This window comes from Theropithecus gelada, chromosome 7b (genome assembly GCF_003255815.1).
Source record: "Theropithecus gelada isolate Dixy chromosome 7b, Tgel_1.0, whole genome shotgun sequence".
NCBI classification, from domain to species: Eukaryota; Metazoa; Chordata; class Mammalia; order Primates; family Cercopithecidae; genus Theropithecus; species Theropithecus gelada.
In genome coordinates, this window is record NC_037675.1 from 69,778,315 (window position 1) to 69,796,937 (window position 18,623).

Consider the following 18,623-nt stretch of genomic DNA (forward strand, 5'->3'; position numbering starts at 1 on the left):
AGATAATGTATGTAAGGTGTTTAGCCTGGAACACAACAATTATCCCAAAATGTTACCTCATAATTCTTTACTGGAATGTCTTATATCAACTGACATCTGAGATGTAGGACACATTATCCAAAGGTGGTGGTCTTGATCACTTTGCTGATGCTGGTCATTTGCAGTAAACCCAAAGTTCTGGCCCATTTCTGGATAAGCATTGGCCTTCGAGGAAGAAGGAAACTGGTTTACTTAAGAATTCATATTTTGCAGATGTGAACTGACTGGCTACTGCCACCAAAACCAGTTCCCCCAGTTAAAATAACCCTGCTAGCCTCAGCACATTTTGTTCATAAGTTCCCTCTCCCGCCATGAGGCAACTGCCTGAAAGTACTTGACTGCCCTACCCTCCACTCCCCGGGGATTGGGACATGCTTGTCAAGAGATACTTGAGGAAGTTAAAGCAAGGTCATCTCCGTTGCCTAAGCCCCACACCCTGGTAATCTGCACACTGTTTGGACCTTGAAACTTGTGAGCTGTGAATTCCTTTCACAAATGGAGTTTTCCTCCCTCCTGTGGCCCCAGTTTGTGGTGAGCTTTGTGTTGGCATGGTGGCCATGGGGACACCCCTCTTGTGTATGTGCAGGCACCCAAAAGGAGAAGTGCGGCAGCTTCCCTCTGCCTTGCCTTAGAAAGCCGATTCCAGATGGCCAAGGAAGCACACTGCATTGAAGGAACTTGGCAGCCAGAGTGAATTCACCAGTGTGGGAAATGAAAACCCTCGGGTTCTTGTCTAAAACTCTGGGAGCAGAGGACACTGGGATTGCCTCCACCAAATGTCAACATTTTACTTCTTCCCCCACCCGCTTCTCAGAGCCTCGAGGGCAGCAAACATATGTGAGGCCAGCATTCCATTCCCTCCCACGCAGGAACATATGCTGATTCCTATCAGGATCCTCTGCTTCCCAAAGAGGCTGATGGAGATGGGGAGGGAGGAAAGCATAACCATAAATCCTCACACTCTGGGCAAGGTGATAATTGAAAGCATTCTCCACCACGACGTGTTCTCCAGTGCCAGAGCGGCAGGCGGCTGGGACAGCTAAAGCTGGAGAAGGCCTGGGCCGGGGCCCAGCTCTCCCTCTGACCAGGTGGATTTTGGTGGTCAGGTTACTTCTCTGCCTATGAAATGGGAATTAGGATTGTATCCATGTTGTGGGATCAAAGGAAGCACTTTAAGTCGAATTCATCAGATGCACTTAGGCACTCTGGAGTTTTCAAAGCACTTCAGCCCTTCTGTCTTCTGTCCCACTTGATTCTTTTTGCTCCCCTACTTGCACTCTATTCCTGCTGTCACTGAGGAAACACAGGAGAGTGTGAACTCTGAAAGCTGATGCTTGTTTGGTGTCTTGAAGCAATGCAGGTCAAGGAGCATGACTGAGGAGGGGCCTTATTGAGGGTCTCTGAGTGAGGACCTGGGCCCGGTCACCAGCCCTGGCCTGTTTCATGCCCAGGCTATCAGCTGCCCCTCCTACCACGCCTCTCTGAAATAGTATTTGGAGTGTCTCCTTGGACAACAGCTCCGAGCAGATGAATTATGGCAGTTCTAAAGGGTATTTACATCTCTTTTCTCTATTCCTCTTGGGAAGTAGGGTGGGGGATTAAGTCGGTCTTAAAAAACTGGGCCAAAGAGCATTCTCCAGAATGATGTCTTCCGAGATTAAAAGGACACAGAGCCACATCACAAGATACTAGGTGGAGATTTTCTAATACAAATGCATGCATGATGGTACATGGACTGTCTGCAGGATCTGAGGAGTCTGTAATTGCAGGCAAAACAGCAAATGCCTAATACATGATTTTTTTCAAATGTTAGCATATTTTAGGATCATCTAAGAGAGGTTTTTGAAAATATGGACTCTTGGGCATCACCTCCAGAGATTCTGATTCATCAGGTTTGGGATGGAACCTAGGATTCTGCATTTTAAAAAGTTAATAGATGATTCTGATGTATGGAAACATATGAATGCCCTAGTAATTTCTCTGGAGATCCAATCCCATGTCCTGATTTTATATCAATGACCAAGTAATCTCTCAGGGAATGTCAACCTACATTTTCACACTAATTTTTTGTGGGGGGAAGGAGAGTTCAAACCCACAAAAAAGTTCCAAGAAAAGTACATTGAACTCCCTTATACCCTTTACCTGATTTTTTTGTTTTTGTTTTTGTTTTTGAGACGGAGTCTCGCTCTGTTGCCCAGGCTGGAGTACAGTGGCACGATCTCGGCTCACTACAAGCTCCACCTCCCGGGTTCACACCATTCTTCTGCCTCAGCCTCCCGAGTAGCTGGGACTACAGGCGCCTGCCACCACGCCCAGCTAATTTTTTGTAGTTTTGGTAGAGATGGGGTTGCACCATGTTAGCCAGGATGACCTCGATCTCCTGACCTCGAGATCCACCCACCTCGGCCTCCCAAAGTACTGGGATTACAGGCCTGAGCCACCGCGCCCAACTCTTTACCTGATTTTTGACATTTTGCCTCATGTGTTTTTATCTCTTGTATATTAGTTACCAATTTATTTTATAATATTGTTAACTTATTATAATTATCTTTGGTGAACCGTCTGAGGGCAAATTACAGATATCATATCCTTTCATCCCCAAATACTTCAGCATTTATCCCTTAAGAACAAGAATTTCTCTTACATAACCACAGTACAATTATCTCACCCAGGAAATTAGTATTGATACAGTACTATTATCTAACATACTGGCAATATTCAAACTTTGCCAGGCGTCCCAATAATGTACTCTATGGCAGTTTTTTCCAGGATGCAGTCCAGGATTAGACATGGCATTTTAGTTGAAATATCTTTTTGCATTAATGGTTTTTAAAGCCATTGATGTTCTCCCAGAAAAACTTTTCTTCAAGAACATATTTCCTAATAAACAAATCACATTTCTTTTCTCTTCTGTTCTTACTGCTTGCAAAGTGCCAGTGATCCAAAGTGGGCCTGAAGCAGGAACAGGCTTACCCAGGCCTGATTCTTCACAAGCTAAGGCCTGGGCAGAGGACCTTCTCCCAGTCCTGGGTTTGCCTTGTGAGCTGATTTCCTGAAGGCAAACCACGTGACTGCTAGTGTGTCCCCTTGCTTCAGTCACGTGGGTGGCACCTGGCTTTGTCCTTGTCCCAAACTACTTCATTGGATATATAAAGCTACCGAATGTTACTTCACTATAGTTTGAATCTTCCCCAGAAAGAGTGTCTGGTAAAGGACATGGCCACTTTACACCCTTCCCAGCTCTCTCCAAAGGCAGCTGGCTGCATGCACACTTCCGAGGGTGATGTTTTTTCCAGCACTCAGGGCTATACCCAGTGTGAGATCAGAATCAGCAGCTGTATTCCTTCTGCCTCAGCCAGTGCCACCTGAAACAAATATCAACTGGTCAAAAAATGAGATGCTGACCATGTATAGTACACAAGACTTACTAGAATTCAACTCTGTTATCCTCCTGCTGCCTCTGACTCTACAATGGGAGCAGGAAAGCAAAGCTCATACCAGGACAGCTGAAAGGTGTGGTCTGAAGATTTCATGGTGAGCAGATAGAACACATTGTGGGGGGGAAAAAAAACCCCATATTTTATGCAAGCATCTTTCTGGCTTGTCTTGAATGAAGCCTAAATTTAAAGAGAAAGTGCCACAGATTTCTTTAAATGGTTGTGTTTTTGTTTTCTTTGTTTTATTTTGCTAGTATTTACTTAAGGGTAATATGTGTTTTCTGTAATGAGTGAATTTATTTTTAATTAAAAACTTATTTGCAAAGGGTCAAGAGATTTAACTACAAGTCATGATTCAGGATTTTTTGTTTGTTTGTTTTCCTTAAGTAGAAGGTAGCAAGAGGAAAGCTGTATTATTGGAGAAAAAGTCCAGGGGCATGGCCTCCTGGAGAATGTTGGGAGTTGAGCTGATGGGAGGAGATTGCTTCTTTTTATTCAGACAATCTAGTTCTGTTCTTCTTATGCCTACTATTGTTTTCCTAGCCATCTTTGAGACCTTGATGATCGACACTGCAGACACAGCAAAGAAGCCTAGTACAGCATCCCCTACTTCCAGACTGAAGCTCTTCTTATAAAGTGAGCGTTCTCACTGTGATTCTGGACAGTTCCTACGTGGTATCTCTGTAGGATAACATATGTCTTGGTTTTCTCAGAGCAAGCTCAGTTTATCTCTGTTATCCCAGTATAACTATTAAAATGTCCCCATTTCATTTTCAAAAATGTCCTGGTTGGATGAGAACTTAAAGTATTTTGTTAAGACTCTGGGAAACTGAAGGTATTTTCTCCCTATCCATGAGCCAGTGGAGTTGCTGACTGATTTGTGCATACCAGTCTCTAGCCTAGTGGATGGCTCACCCCCGCTTCTACCCTACCTTGTGCTATGGAGGATCTATCCCTAACTCTTGCATTCCAGAGGTTCTGATTGCCTCACTTCTTCCTGTCTTCTGCTTCACATTTCTTACCTTTCTCAGTAACGAGTTTTACTGAGACTTGGATCAGCCTAGGTATGTTGTGCAAGTAAAGCCTCTGGACTGCATTCACTCCTTTCACCTCCAGCCAAGAGACATCAGGAATGAAATTTTCTGCTTTACTAAAATGAAGCAGCCCATTCTTTACAAGCCAAATGCCTTCCTCGGTGGGTAAATGGCATTAGTTGAAGCAGTTATTACATAGTTTTATGCCTCAGATCCCGTATTTATAAATCTGAAAGATGACTAATAGCTTTAAAGTATTTTGAGAATCTCAAAGCTCAGAAGATTATAAATAACAAAAGATATATTTTTTCTTATCTAAAATGATAGCACAAATACTGCGGTTGCTTACTTAATAGATAGCGTGTGGTCCCTGAGCCATTGCAGCTGATGGGTTTTTTCCAGTGCTCTATTTATAGAGCTAGGTCAGAAATATCACTTCCGTTGGAACCTGACCTATAGACCATTGTCAGTTTTAGAGACCCAAGGAAGTAGAATGCACCCTAAATACAGCTGGTTCACAGATTCAGTTAGTGAACCACAAGCCCCCAAGGAAATTAATTTTGCTGGAGGGTAAATGTCTGAGCCTATCCCAGTCTCTTTTCTTTGACACCTTTGTCCTGTGGTCTCACAGAGCTTGTAGGTCATCTTGAATCTTTATTCTAAAAATAGCCCTATTCTAGGCAGTTTCCCTACTTTAATAACTTACTCATCCTCTTCACCTTTTGTTGCTGAAATTCTGTGTTGTATGGAACAAGAACTGATGACCTGCCAAGAGAGGTAACCAAGATTCTCAGTCCCTTCCCCAGTTCAAATGGATGATCCAATAAAGAACCATGCTCAGCAAGTGCCAGGGGCCTAGTTTTGAACAGGAGAAGCTGAATTGAATGGATGATAACGTCCTTCTGATCCCTAGTCTCGCACTCAGTCTTTAAGCTTTGTTACTATGAAGTTGTGTTTGCTGGGACTTGGCCACTGGTCAGCACAGGTTTACCCATCATAAAGTCTTACTAAGTAGGGTAGACTAAGAAAATCTCTAGTCTGGAGAGAAATCTGCTATCAGCAAAAGAACCCATACCTGTGCTGTCTTCAAGCATAAACGGGTGCTGGATAGGGCACATCGATTCAAAGAGAGCACATGGCGTGGAGCATTCTCAAACTTCCTGGAACAAGTGAGGTTCTCAATGAGGAACTCAGCCACATCATCAAAATACCAAAGACACAAAGTTTTTTAATAAGGCAGGAAATTTTAAGGTCATTCACCCCTTCTTGTCATGGATGAGGAAACTGAGGCTTAGCGAGGTTAGGTAACTGCTCATTACTGAGGCCTACTCTGAGGTTCTTTGTTACACTACTCTCCTTCTCCCACCTGTTCTCTTCAAAAGCCCAGACGGAGTCAGAAATAGAACTGCAGGGTCCTGCCTCCTAGCCAGCAGCTGGCCACAGGCTATCATGCATTACATGGAATGTGCTTCAGGACGTGAGGACAAGAGCTAAGAAGGAGAATACAGTTCCAGTGGTAACATACCATCTTCTTTCCTGGATTTATTTCAATCCTGAAAACATTTTTAGGTGTTGTTATTCCTTTGTTTTTTTTAAATTTCCTATTTCTACTCTAAATAAATGGGCTTTCATCTGCAGGGGCTGGAGGGACCAAATATCCAGAATATCCAGTCCGCTAAGGCCATGAACTTTTCCTTCCCCTCTGTTCCTATTCTGGGAGTCATTGCTTTGTTTTTTTGACTTTTTTTTTTTAAACATGGAAAATCATTCTTTTAAAGTTGACCCTTTTGCTACAGGGCAAACGCTTTTCTGTTATGCACTAGAGATTCAGTTTGATCTCCTAGAAATGCTTAGCACAGGAGTCATAAATTGAAATGTTTTCGGAGAAGGAGCTTTCTCATTAAGAGCTTTCCAACAAGCCTCTTCTAAATACTGACACGGGTTGGTACCAGAAGCCCATCACCTTTTTGGAAATCAAGGCTACATAGCAACCTGGTTATCCTCCTCCAGTCTGACTGCACGAGGGCTACACCCCATGTATACAGAGCAGAGAGACAGCTCCTTGCCTTGTGAGAAATTCGTCTTCATAACCAACTCCCACACCAAATGAGTAAGGAATTGGATCCAAAAGATAGTCATGAAAGATATTGCAGAATCCAAATCATGTGTTGTAACCACTTTGCAACTAAGATTTACTATCTTGCCTCATTGTTAACAGAATAAAAAATGCAGGAGATAATGATTAAACTTCTTTCCTCCCTAGAATTTCATCTTCAGTGTTTGATCATCATTGTTCCTGTCACTTATACATATCAAGTATCTTCATCTAAGGGTCACCAAGAACCTCTGGTTGCCTGGAGGCCAGAATTATTATTCGCATTTTACAGATGGGTTAGCAGTCACAGAAAGAGAACATGCTTTGACTTACCTAAAAGAGTCTCTGAGAGAGTGGAGAATGAATGTTCCCACAGTCTTTTATAGAGAGCCCTGACTTCAGTGTGAATAAATTAGATTTGCTCTATGTAGCTTACACAGAGACTTCTACAGGCTCAATCCCATAACAATGAAAATCCTCAAAAATGAAAATATTTTCAAAGCTCAGTTCACGTATTTGATTTTTGTATTTGTATTGGAATTAACCTAATTCCAGACAATGAAGTTATACTGCTTTGGCAGGTCTAAATATCACAATCATCAAAAAGGAGAGAGAGGGAGCAAGCACCTCAATTTTTAGAACTTCCTCTTAAAGTGAACATAGAGAAAGGTCACTTATCTGTTTCCTAACCAATTAGGTCATCTAGCAGGAAATCACCTTTTCTTAAAAGCCAGTAGGCAGATTCCTCCTACTTTAAATTTCCCATCAACAGCATTAACAATTATTTATGCCAGCCCTCTCACAGGAATGCTTGAAAGTCAAAAGACATAAGAGACCACTAAGTTTTCTAGTTTAAAATAAGGTCACAACTTTGTAGTAACTTACAGTTTCCCTGCCTCCCTCTCTCAAGTGATCCTATCACTTCTATCACCCTTCAATTGCTTTCCTATACTTGAGGCCCTGTTAAGTGAACTATCTTTCCTATCCTTACCAGATTTTTAATTCTACAACCAGAGAGGGTCAGTTCCAGGCCACCCGACTTGCGTGAATCCAGCTGCTGGGCCAGTTGAGTGAAATTAAGTAACTTGCTGAGCCAGAGGACATGCTGTCTTTCTGGAAACCCCTTGCCCTGGGTTATCGCTGTACATCAGAACAGAGGAAGCCGAGTATGGAGCCTGAGTGACATGCAGAGCTCAGATGAGTGATAAGATCCTCATGACACACTTCCATCAGTGTCCTCCCGGAGATGGGCCTTTGAGCTCTCAAGGCCCTTGTGGGCTGGCAGAATAACACGGTATTTGACATGAGAGACATGATAAGCCCAAAGAAAGCTAATTGGAGTAGTGGTTAAGACTCAGTTGGCCCAGTTTCGAACCCTGGCTGTGTCAGTAACTAACCATGTGAACTGGAGTGACTTCGTTTCTCATAGCCTCATTCTGTCAATAGGGATGTTAATATTACTCACCTCATAGAATTGTTGTAAGGATAAAAAAAGATGTAACTAAGATATGAAGCTCAACAAGATTTAAGCTTACATAATGCCTAGCACATAGTACCGTAAAAAATATTGCCTTTCCACTTTGGGCAACATAGTGAGACCCTGTCTCTACAAAAAAATAAAAATAAGTTAGCCAGTCGTGGTGGCATGTGCCTATGGTCCCAGCTACTTGGTAGGCTGAGGTGGGAGGATTGCTTGAGCATGGGAATTCAAGGTTACAGTGAGCTATGATCATACTGCTGCATTCCAGCCTGGGCAACAAGGGAGGCCCTGTGTCAAAAAAAAATTTTTTTTAATTGCCTTTCATTATCATTAACTTTCAAGGCCTTGCTGTTATTACTTTTATGGTGGATTAATGTTTGTAAGCGCTCCTAAAAATACAAATGGATATTTTTGAAGTCTATAGTAGACTACAGTCAAGCTTGCTCACTCAGGGTTTCCTTTGGAAACTTTTCTGTGGTCATCTGTACTCATGGCCCTTACTTAAGACTTGGGTTTACCTGTCCAGAAAACAACCAAATGCATGGGTACTTTTTTATACTATTCTTATTGGTTTAGCAACGTGGAGTCCTTTAAATAGTTGCTCCTGGCCCAAATGTGGCTTCAATCTCTGAAGACATCCTGTGTCTTCCTATAGACCTGAGAAACTCCTACAGTTTATCACCAAAAAAGAAAATGTTTGCGCACTTAACTAGCGACTCCTAATTACTCACATGTAGCTTTTTCTTGACACACTTTAGAGCTCAGCTTCCCTTCATCCCATCACTTAGCAGGCATCTAAGCAACTAACTTTTAGAGTTTACTTGAAAAATGTAAACCTATTAATTTTAGCTAAGCAAGATAGAATTAAGGATGTAAACCTGCTGCCAAAACAAGGATATAATATGATTCAAAATTTAGTGGAAATAACTTTTTAATTAGTCAGTTAGTCAGTGTTTATAAGCCTGCTCTGTGTCTCAGACCTTGTGTTAACTCAGGCATGCTGACATATATCAGACGTGGGTTTGGCCTCTTTGTAATATATAGTCATATGTCACTTAACAATGGAGATGGGTTCTGAGAAATGCATCATTAAGCAATTTTGACATTGTGTGAACACCATAGAATGTATTTACACAAACTGAGATGGAATAGCCTACTACAAACCCAGGATATATGGTATAGCCCATTGCTCCTAATCTACAGACCCATTCAGCATGTTGCTGTACTGAATACTATAGGCAATTGGAACCCAATAGTAAGTATTTGTGTATCTAAACACATCTAAACAGAAAGGGTACAATAAAAATGGTAAAAGGATGAAAAATGATACACCTGTGTAGGGCGCTTACTATGACTGGAGCTTATAGGAGTGGAGTTGCTCTGGGTCTGTTGGTGAGTGCACCTCGTGATGAGTGAACGTGAAGCCCTAAGACACTGCTGTACACCACTGTAGACTTCATAAACCCCGTATCCTTAGGCTACATTCATTGATGGAGGCATTTTTCTTTCTTTAGTAATAACCTTTGATTACTATCACTTTTTTACTTTATTAATTTTTTAATTTTTTTAACTTTTTGATCTTTTAATAACATAACTGAAATATAAACATTGCATAGCTGTTCAAAAACATTTTCTTTATATCCTTATTCTATAAGCTTGTTTCTGTTTTTGAGTTTTTTTTACCTTTTTAAACTTTTTTGGTAAAAATTAAGACACAGACACACACATTAGCCTAGGACTACACAGGATCAATATCATCAATATCACTGTCTTTCACCCCCACATCTTGTCTCACTGGAAAGTCTTCAGGGGCAATAACTCACATAAAACTGTCATCTCCTATGATAATAATGCCTTCTTCTGCAATACCTCTTGAAGGATCTGCCTGAAGCTGTTTTACAGTTAACTTTCAAAAATAAGTAGAATATACTCTAAAATCATAATTAAAAGTATAGTAAATACATTAAAAGTATAGTAAATACATAAACTACATAAAAGTATATATAGTAAATACATAAATGTAGATACAATAAAAATATAGTAAATACACAAAAGTATAGTAGCTATATAACTGGTTTTTATATTTACTAAACTGGTTATTAAAAGTAGAATAGACTCTAAAATATTGATTAAAAGTATAGTAAATACATATACTCTAGTAAGATCAAGTATTATGTACTATACATAATTGTAAGTGCTGTACTTTTATACAGCTGACATCACAGTAGGTTTATTTACCAATCATCACCACTAGCATGCGAGTATGCATTGTGCTATGATGTTACCAGTGCTGTGACATCACTAAGTGATAGGAATTTATCAGCTGCATGATAATGTGATGGGGCCACTGTCATATTTGCAGTCTGTCATTTGCTGAAACATCATTATGCAGAGCATGACTCTGTATTAAAGATGATAAGAAACACACACAAATAATATACCACAGGTAGAAAATGATTGTAATGTGAGACAGTAAAATAAAGTATTATAGAAGTTTACAGGAGGAAGACATTATTTCTGTGAAGATTAGAGAAATTGGCACATAGAAAGTAGCATTGAAGGCAGAGTAGATTTGGGACATGTGAACATAGGGGAGTTCCAGATGAGGGAGGGGCATGGGAAATAAGTGATTAAGTAGGAACACAGATGTGGGAAATGGAGCAGGGGGAAGAAGTCTGGAAGGGCAGGTGGGCACAGGGTAGAAAGTTCTTGAATGCCAGTGTTAGGAATTTAGAATTCTCTGAAGGCACTTGGGAGCCACTGAAAGTTTTTGAGCATGATGGTTGTAAATGGGAGGGTGGTATGCTTAGGTGTGTGCTTGGAGGAGGTTAATCAAGTAGTAAAACAGAGGATGGCTTTAATAGGGAGAAAGTGACAGCAGCATGGACAATAGGCAACTAAAGCAGTCACACCAGGTGAAAGCTAATGTGGGTCTAAGGTTGAGTTAGGGGGAATGGAGAGTTAGGAATGGATCTAAGGGTGAGGTAGGAGAAATGAATGGATGGATATAGGTAGGATTTTACAGTTAAATCAGTAACACCTCTCAATTCATTGCAAGTGAGAAGAAGCAGGAGAGAAGGAAACATTTTAAAAATGGAGCTGAGGTTTTAAACCAGATTAACTGGAGGGTCAAAGGAAGGAACAGAGATGGAGGAGTAGATTTATATGGGAAAATATGAGCTTGCTTCGATGATACTGAATCTGCAGTGCTAAAATTTATGATGTAGGCTTGCAGTTCTTGTGGTTAAAAATGGAAGACAAGTGTTGAGACAAGCCAAAGGTTGAGACAAAGGCGTAGAAACCATCCACCTTGTGGAACGGGCTCTCATCCTTTTCAAAGTGGAGCCATGCCATGTAGAGCAGACACTGCAGGCTTGATGGGAATGAGGCATATCTGGCTCAAAAACATGTTTATTTGTGTGTTTTTAGAAGTATACATATTAAACCAACATTTTAAAATCTGGAAATTATACTTAAAGCGTTGATTTCTGGCTTCCGTTTTAAAAATCAAAATTGCACTTTGATGTTAGCACAATTAAAAAATCATATCACTATGATTTTTAAAAATCAAAAGATGTGATTGTAAAAGTTTTTTACAATTTTAAAATAAGTAAATAAGATGTGACTAACTATGAACTCACATTGCCACATGACAACAACAGCTAGAGCTGAACAGAGACTGCCCCCTTGAGATCCTGGATGAATTCTCGAACTCACCACAGTACTCACCACTTCCCCTCATCTCCTAAGGCTTTAATTGAAAGTCAGTTACTAAATCTATAGAGAAAAAGAAAAAATAGGTTAATGGTTGCCAAGAGCTGGAGGTAGGCAGGGAATGGGGTGTTGGGAACTGGTGGCCAGTGGGTGTGGGATTTCTTTTTAGGGGGATGAAATGTTCTACAGTTAATGGTGGTGATGGCTGAACATCTCTGTGAATATAGCAACAGCCACTTGAAATCAGAGGATGTATGATAGCAAATTATCTCAATAGAGCTGTTTTTCTAAAATGCAAATGTAGTTGCTATTGCCCTTGCAGTGTTGGTTTTCTTATAGTAGAAAATATTTTTCTATAAGTCTATTTCTATCAAAAAAGGGAAAGTAAAAAGTCAGATGGAGAGGGTTGTGAATTTCAAGAAAAATGGTAAAGACTGTCTCTCTTAGTGTGGGTAAAGAATTTCTACATGTTAATATGCAAGCACCTGGCCTCTTTACTAATGTACATTATTTTCCTGGACACTGAAAGCATTTGGTATTAGACAAGAAAAAATGTGGTCATGCCCCACTCCCTAAGGTCCACCCACAACTAAGAAGAAAGAGAAAACAAAGGCAGAGAAAGGAAAGGAGTAATCAACATGGTAAAAGGAGAAGCAGAAGAGGCCAGTAGATTGGATGCCAAGGAAGGGGGAAGCTTTATCAACTGCTGACAAGAGGTCAAGGAGGATGAGGCCAGGGAAGTCAGGAGGTCATGGGAGACCATCCAGTGAGGGGGCTGAGAGAGGTGAAGCCAGAGAGAGATGCAGAGGCAGCTGACAAAGTGCTCAGCGTGCATTGTTCAGGAGACAGTATTTAATCTCAGGCATGAAGGACTACTGAAGGCGTTTTAAGTAGGGGAATGATGTGATCAGATCGGAACAATCTAGATTATTTGTTTTCACATTAATTTGTGCATATTTTGAACTGTGTGCATGATGAACTGAGGTTACCCCAAATTTTATTCTTTCTTACCCTGAATTCTCCTTCAATCTGATATCCCCAGGCTTATTGAGACCTTGGTTATTGATTTCCATCTCATTCATTCCTGTTCCTGCTTGAACCAGGAAATATATACATATATGGTTGGTGTTATCTGACCCTGGGGTTCTCAACTTCAGCACTGCTATATTTTGGGCTGGATAATTCTTTGTTGTAAGATGCTGTCCTAAGCATTATAAAATGGTTACAGCATCACCAGCCTCTACCCTCTAGATGCCAGTAACACTGCGAACACTTTAAACCACCCTCCAGCCAAGAACCACTGAACTACATTTGTCTATTGTAGCATTAGGGCCCAGGTGCTTAAGGCCATGTGCAGTTAGTAGACCACCCTGGAAGGTGTTTGCCCTGGAAACAAAAGACCAATTCCTACTCCACACTGAGGCATACAAATCAGATGATGCAGTAAGGGGGCAACAGATGACACACTCAAGATCTCATTTTGTTTTAACTTATTCAGTGGACTTCAACCTGTATGTAGTCTCCTCATAGAAAAAAGATCATATCTGGAGGCTACAAGGCACACTAAATGCCCAACTGTGCCCTCCTAAGGTTAGGATTCCTGTCATGGCCCAGGGCCAAAGTGGGTTCAGAAGAGCCCTCGGGCACAGGGCACAGGGGTTCAGAGGAGGCCATGGGATGTGCTAGACATGATAGTGGGAGCTGGCTTCTATACAGCAGGACTTGTTGGCTTGCCTTCAAGGGGGAAGGAGGAGGTAGGGAGCAGAAAGGGTTTTCTCATGGTGATGTCAAGAAGGGTCAACAAAGCTTTGGAGATGTAAGATGCAACTTGGAGGAGGCTAGGAACTCAGATAAAGTTTACTTCAGACCCTCCTCCTTATAGGAAAGTCTTAGAAGGTAAAGGAATGTTTTTCTTGGAATAGGGATGTCTAAAACAGATCACCTATGAAATTTTGAGATCTTCCAGATTCCTTTTTTGGGTGTGTATACAAGGGGTGGGAGGACAAGGGAATTTTATATGTATATGCCACCATTTCTATATTGATAAGGAAAATTGAGTTAAGACTCTTGTCAAGCTAAAAATGTCTAACAACTCTATTAAACTAAGACTATTTCATAACTGGTTCTTATTCTGTGGAGTAGCATTATGCCTTTGATATTGAATGGCTACATTTACTAGTAGCAATGGCTCTGAGCTGTCTTGCAATGCAACCTCTTTTTGATATATAACTCTGTTATTATTTGGCCCAGTAGTGGTCACTTTCACCCAGGCTGAAGGAAACCCCTGCTGGTTTGTTGTCTCACATTCCTTAACCCCTGTCCTACTTCACTAATTCCTCAAGTTCTGTGGTAATGAACTGAGCCTCCAAGTGCTCTCTGGGCAATGAGTAATGTCTGAACTTCATGTGAAATGCCATCTCAAGAAAGGGCATCTGAAAGCATGCTTTTACCATTTCATTTCAGGCACTTCTGGATCCAGCTGTGTGATAGCTGCACTAGGAAATACCTGGAGTCACAGTGTGAATACCCGGCTGATCCTCCAGTACCTTGATTCAGAGAGAAGACAGGTGAGTGCTTTGACAGTATTCTCTGACTATGAAGGTTGGGGAATGAGATGTACTGAGCAATCTGAGCATCTTCTGAAAATGCTGGCCACATTGTCTGTCCTGGGCCAGCACTGGCTAGTAGGACATAAAGAAACCAGCATTTCTGCTTGTCCCAACAGCAGTTATAATAAAGTGGGGAGACAAGTCACACACAGGAAAATATGTAAGAATTGATTCCCACAAAGTCAGCATTTCTCTGATATTTGTAAGTGACCAAGGACGACGTCTCTAAGGGTATCCAATTCTCTATCTCTAAATGATAATTTCACTTAGAATGTATTTGTTGAGGATTAGATAATTTGCATATGAATTAAATAATGATGATGCTTTTTCTTGGAGTATGTGTACCTTGAAAATCTTAGGCCAACAGATGCTGCCAAGTGAATAAACTACCCCAGATAATAGGTACTTTTGCATTAATGCATACGCCTGTAGTGTAAAGTACTGAATGATGCTAGAAAGACCTCCAAATGGTTGATCACCGTCTCATAGTTCCCTATTTGTGGTTTCTATACTGGCCAAAAGTGAGAATCCTTCCCTTACATCCAGAAAGTTTACCTTCTACCTCCTTTTAAGTCTTCTCTCTTCATTCTTCATTCCAAAGAAAAGGACACCACTGTCTGACTTCTTTGGTAAAGCTTTGGTAAAATGTTTCACAATAAAAAAATGTCTTTTTCCTGATGACTAACCTCAATTGTATCCTGCTGTGTGACCAGATTCAATCTAGTTTCTCCTAAAAGCAGGAGGAAGAAGAAGATGGGTGATTATTTTGATTTTTTGGATAGGACAGAATTCAGAAGCCAGATTTACCCACCTTGCTAAATATATATCAAATCCAGGCTGTTTAGATACAGAGGCATGAAATGTCACTCTGGTGATCCTTTCTGGAGAAAATGGCAGAAAAGTTGTTGTTGCCTTTACCTGCATTAGGTAAACTGGCTCTTTTCCAAGGAAGCAGGAATCATCAAAAACAGGCATCAGCTATTGCCTGTGCTAGACATAATTTTCCAAATGCCCTTGGTTAGAAACCAGAGAATTCTTCTTGGTTTGCCTTGGACTATGTAAATAATATTCCAGCTTGGTGATCAAGTCAGCCATGCCTGAGAAGATAGAGTTGCTTGTTTTATTCAGGGAAACATTCTTGAGTTTTCAGGCCCTGGACTACTCATTACCTCAATGGTACCTTTTCCCTGATGAGTCCGGTATCCCAGGTTCTGAAGCTATTATTTCTCTTTTTAGCGGAACACATTCCAAAATATTCCTGGAGAATCTAATGACCTTTGGTAGTAAATCATGCTAAATAGCTGTGTTGCACCTTTCAGGGATATCATTAAGGATTGTCAAACACGCCTATGTAAACTTTATCAGAGGAAGCAAAATTCCTCGTGAATCAGTGTTGACTCATTCATTTTCATGGATCCTTGATCCCACTCCTTCAAAACTTGTAGTTTGTCTCTGCTTTAGATTTTAGATTTTAGAAGCCATTCTTACGGTTACACACGGAGTTTATGACTTCGTCTATTATATATGGTATCATGAAATCAAGGCTCCTAAATCCTAGTTTTACTAATTCCAGTTAGAATTTATAAGTGAATAAAGAAGTCAGAGCCATATTTTACTTTTTCTTTTGTTTTAATAAATTAACCAGTCAGTGTCAACAGGAAGTAGCTGGTAGGACAAATGCTATTTTTTTATGTTTCTTTGGTAACTGGAGGATGTTGGTGGCTCTTGGCTTTTGGCTGACAAGGTCAAACGCAGGCCAGTGGTCATAAGGAGAACCAGGAGCAAAGTGTGGATGGATCAGTGACAGTTCATCAACTCACATCCCATTAGATGGGTCAGTCATGTTATCTTAATTTACAAAAGACAACTTGTTACTATCATTACTAAGCAATAAGATGCCTTGGAATCATGTTTTCAAACAATTAATGTAAAACATGGCCAGTGTTAAAATGGCCAACCCAGGCAAAGAACATACATTTAATTAATCTATAGAAATATGCATGCCTTTGGGGACCAGTTGTTAAACCTGTGACCTAATAACTGGAATAAAGTTTGATATAGAAAACGTGTCTCTGTTTGGTGACCTTATCTTGCCTTAGCAGAGGGTGTGCTTCGTGATTCCCTGAGTCTTCCCTGTGTTTTTTTTTTTTTATGAAAAACTATAGAAGCCCTATGAAGCTAAGCCTTTTCTGGGATATGTGCACAAAACAGTACTTTAAAGCTAACATTTAAGGTAATTGCACCAAGTAGTACTTCCTTATAACACCATTTAGTAGCAGAACGTGCCTGGATCATTCTAGGGTAGTTAGACCTCTGGGACACCAGCCACTTAGAGAAGATAACAGGTATAGTTTTTTGATTTTTAGGTTTTTTTTTTCAATGCCCTAGCAGAGGCCACTACACCCAGGGATCAAGGTTATGGGATGAGGATTATGTTTTATCCTGTTTCTATGACATTGAGTTCTACACCAGGGCTCTTGAATGTGAGGCTTAGTTTCAGATCACAGTCCTGAAAGGGGGTGAGGTCAAGCTGAGCAGACCTTCAAGCCGATTAACCCAAGAACTGAATTGTGTCGTCCGAGGGAAGGAGTCCTCCCTGGCTGATTATTTTCTTTACACCCTGGAAACTTTGCAAAATTTTAGAACCAAGAAAGAAATCTCCTTATCAGGGCCACAAGCCAAGTTAATTCTCTTGCTTATTCTGCTTCAGTGTTTGCAAAAACTCTCTTAAGAAGCTGGAAAACATTTTCTTTTGGACTAATTTAGCTTTTTTTCCATTTGACTTTTATTTACTCTTTTCCTGCTCTGCTTCAGTCCTGCCCCACCCTTTTTGCAACATTTTTATTCTTACCAAAGACATGTTCTTAGAGTAGAATTAAAATGGCCTCTCCTACTTTTTGTAGTTGTTGTTGTTTTAAACCATCAAAAATATGTTTTGGTCTACCCTGTGCATGGCATGGGCATATGAAGAAGTAAAGACTAGTTCCTGCCCTCGAGGTCCAAACAAACTAATACTGAGGCACTGCCACAAGGCAGTGTTTGATTTGTTGTCTAATGAGTGGTTAAAACAGTAACTGCTTTGAATCCAAAGGAAGGTAACATCATCAGAGACATATTAAGTCTTTTCAGGAAAAGGTGAGACTTGAGTATTACCTTAAAATTAGTGATTCTCGGCAGGACGCAGTGGCTCATGCCTGTAATCGCAGCACTTTTGGGAGGCTGAGGTGGGTGAATCATCTGAGATCAGGAGTTCAAGACCAGCCTGACCAACATGGTAAAACCCCATCTCTACTAAAAATACAAAAAAAAAAAAAAAACATAGCCTGCCATGATGGCGCATACCTGTAGTCCCAGCTACTCAGGAGGCTGAGGTAAGGGAATCACTTGAACCCAGGAGGCAAAGGTTACAGTGAGTAGAGATTGCACCACTGCACTCAAGCCTAGGTGACAGAGCAAGACTCTGTCTCAAAAAAAAAAAAAAAAGAAAGAAAGAAAAAGAAAAAAATCAGTGGTTCTCAAACCTGGCTGCACTTAAGGCTCATCACAGGAGCATTTATACCAATGCCAGTGCCCCACCCTGACCAGTTAAATCAAAATCTCTGCCAGTAGAGCTGAGCATCCGTGTTTATTTTATTTGTAAAGCTCTCCCATGTGATTCTAATGTGCAGCCAAGGTTGGGAACCTCTGCCTTAAATAATAGATAAAATTCAGGTAGTCAGAAAGGGGAGGTCCTGGGGTAGAGTGAGCTGCAGCTGAAGAACAGGAGGATAGGCTGCATCGTCAGAGAGCACAGGCTGGGTTTTGTCTTGTAACAAGAGCAGAGGGTTTGGGCGCTCATTCACTTAACAAACCTTTATTTAATCACCTCTTCTCTGCTAGTCACTGTGTAACTAGTTGTGCTGGAGATTCAAAAAAAAAAAGAAAAAATAAACAGGTAAGAGATGGTTGATACCCTCTGGTTGTTCACAGTCTACTTGAGGAAACAGATAAGCATGCAAACCAGACTTGCAGTAAGAGCACAGTGAATGAAGTAAGTGTAGAGGAGATGGGGGGTCCTGCCACTAAGGAAGGTTCTGTAGCGATTAATGAGGCAGAGCATGCAGAGAGGAGTGGAGGGTTGGAAAAGCTAGAGTAAGGCTAGTTATACTTGAAAGAAGGAAGAGAAAAACTCGATAAAAACATTCACATTTATACAATTTCTCCTCAAATCCTCAT

The 18,623-nt window shown here is 40.8% G+C and overlaps 1 protein-coding gene across 9 annotated transcripts in view; it reads left to right on the plus strand.

The window, feature by feature from the left end:
• The window catches only part of RAD51B (RAD51 paralog B), an 848,991-nt gene that overhangs the window by 566,294 nt on the left and 264,074 nt on the right, over positions 1-18,623 (plus strand). For all 9 annotated transcript variants that reach the window (XM_025392668.1, XM_025392661.1, XM_025392662.1 and 6 more), the window contains one exon: positions 14,263-14,366. In XM_025392668.1, coding sequence (XP_025248453.1) covers positions 14,263-14,366 — 104 coding nt within the window. The remainder of the gene's footprint in view (positions 1-14,262; positions 14,367-18,623) is intronic.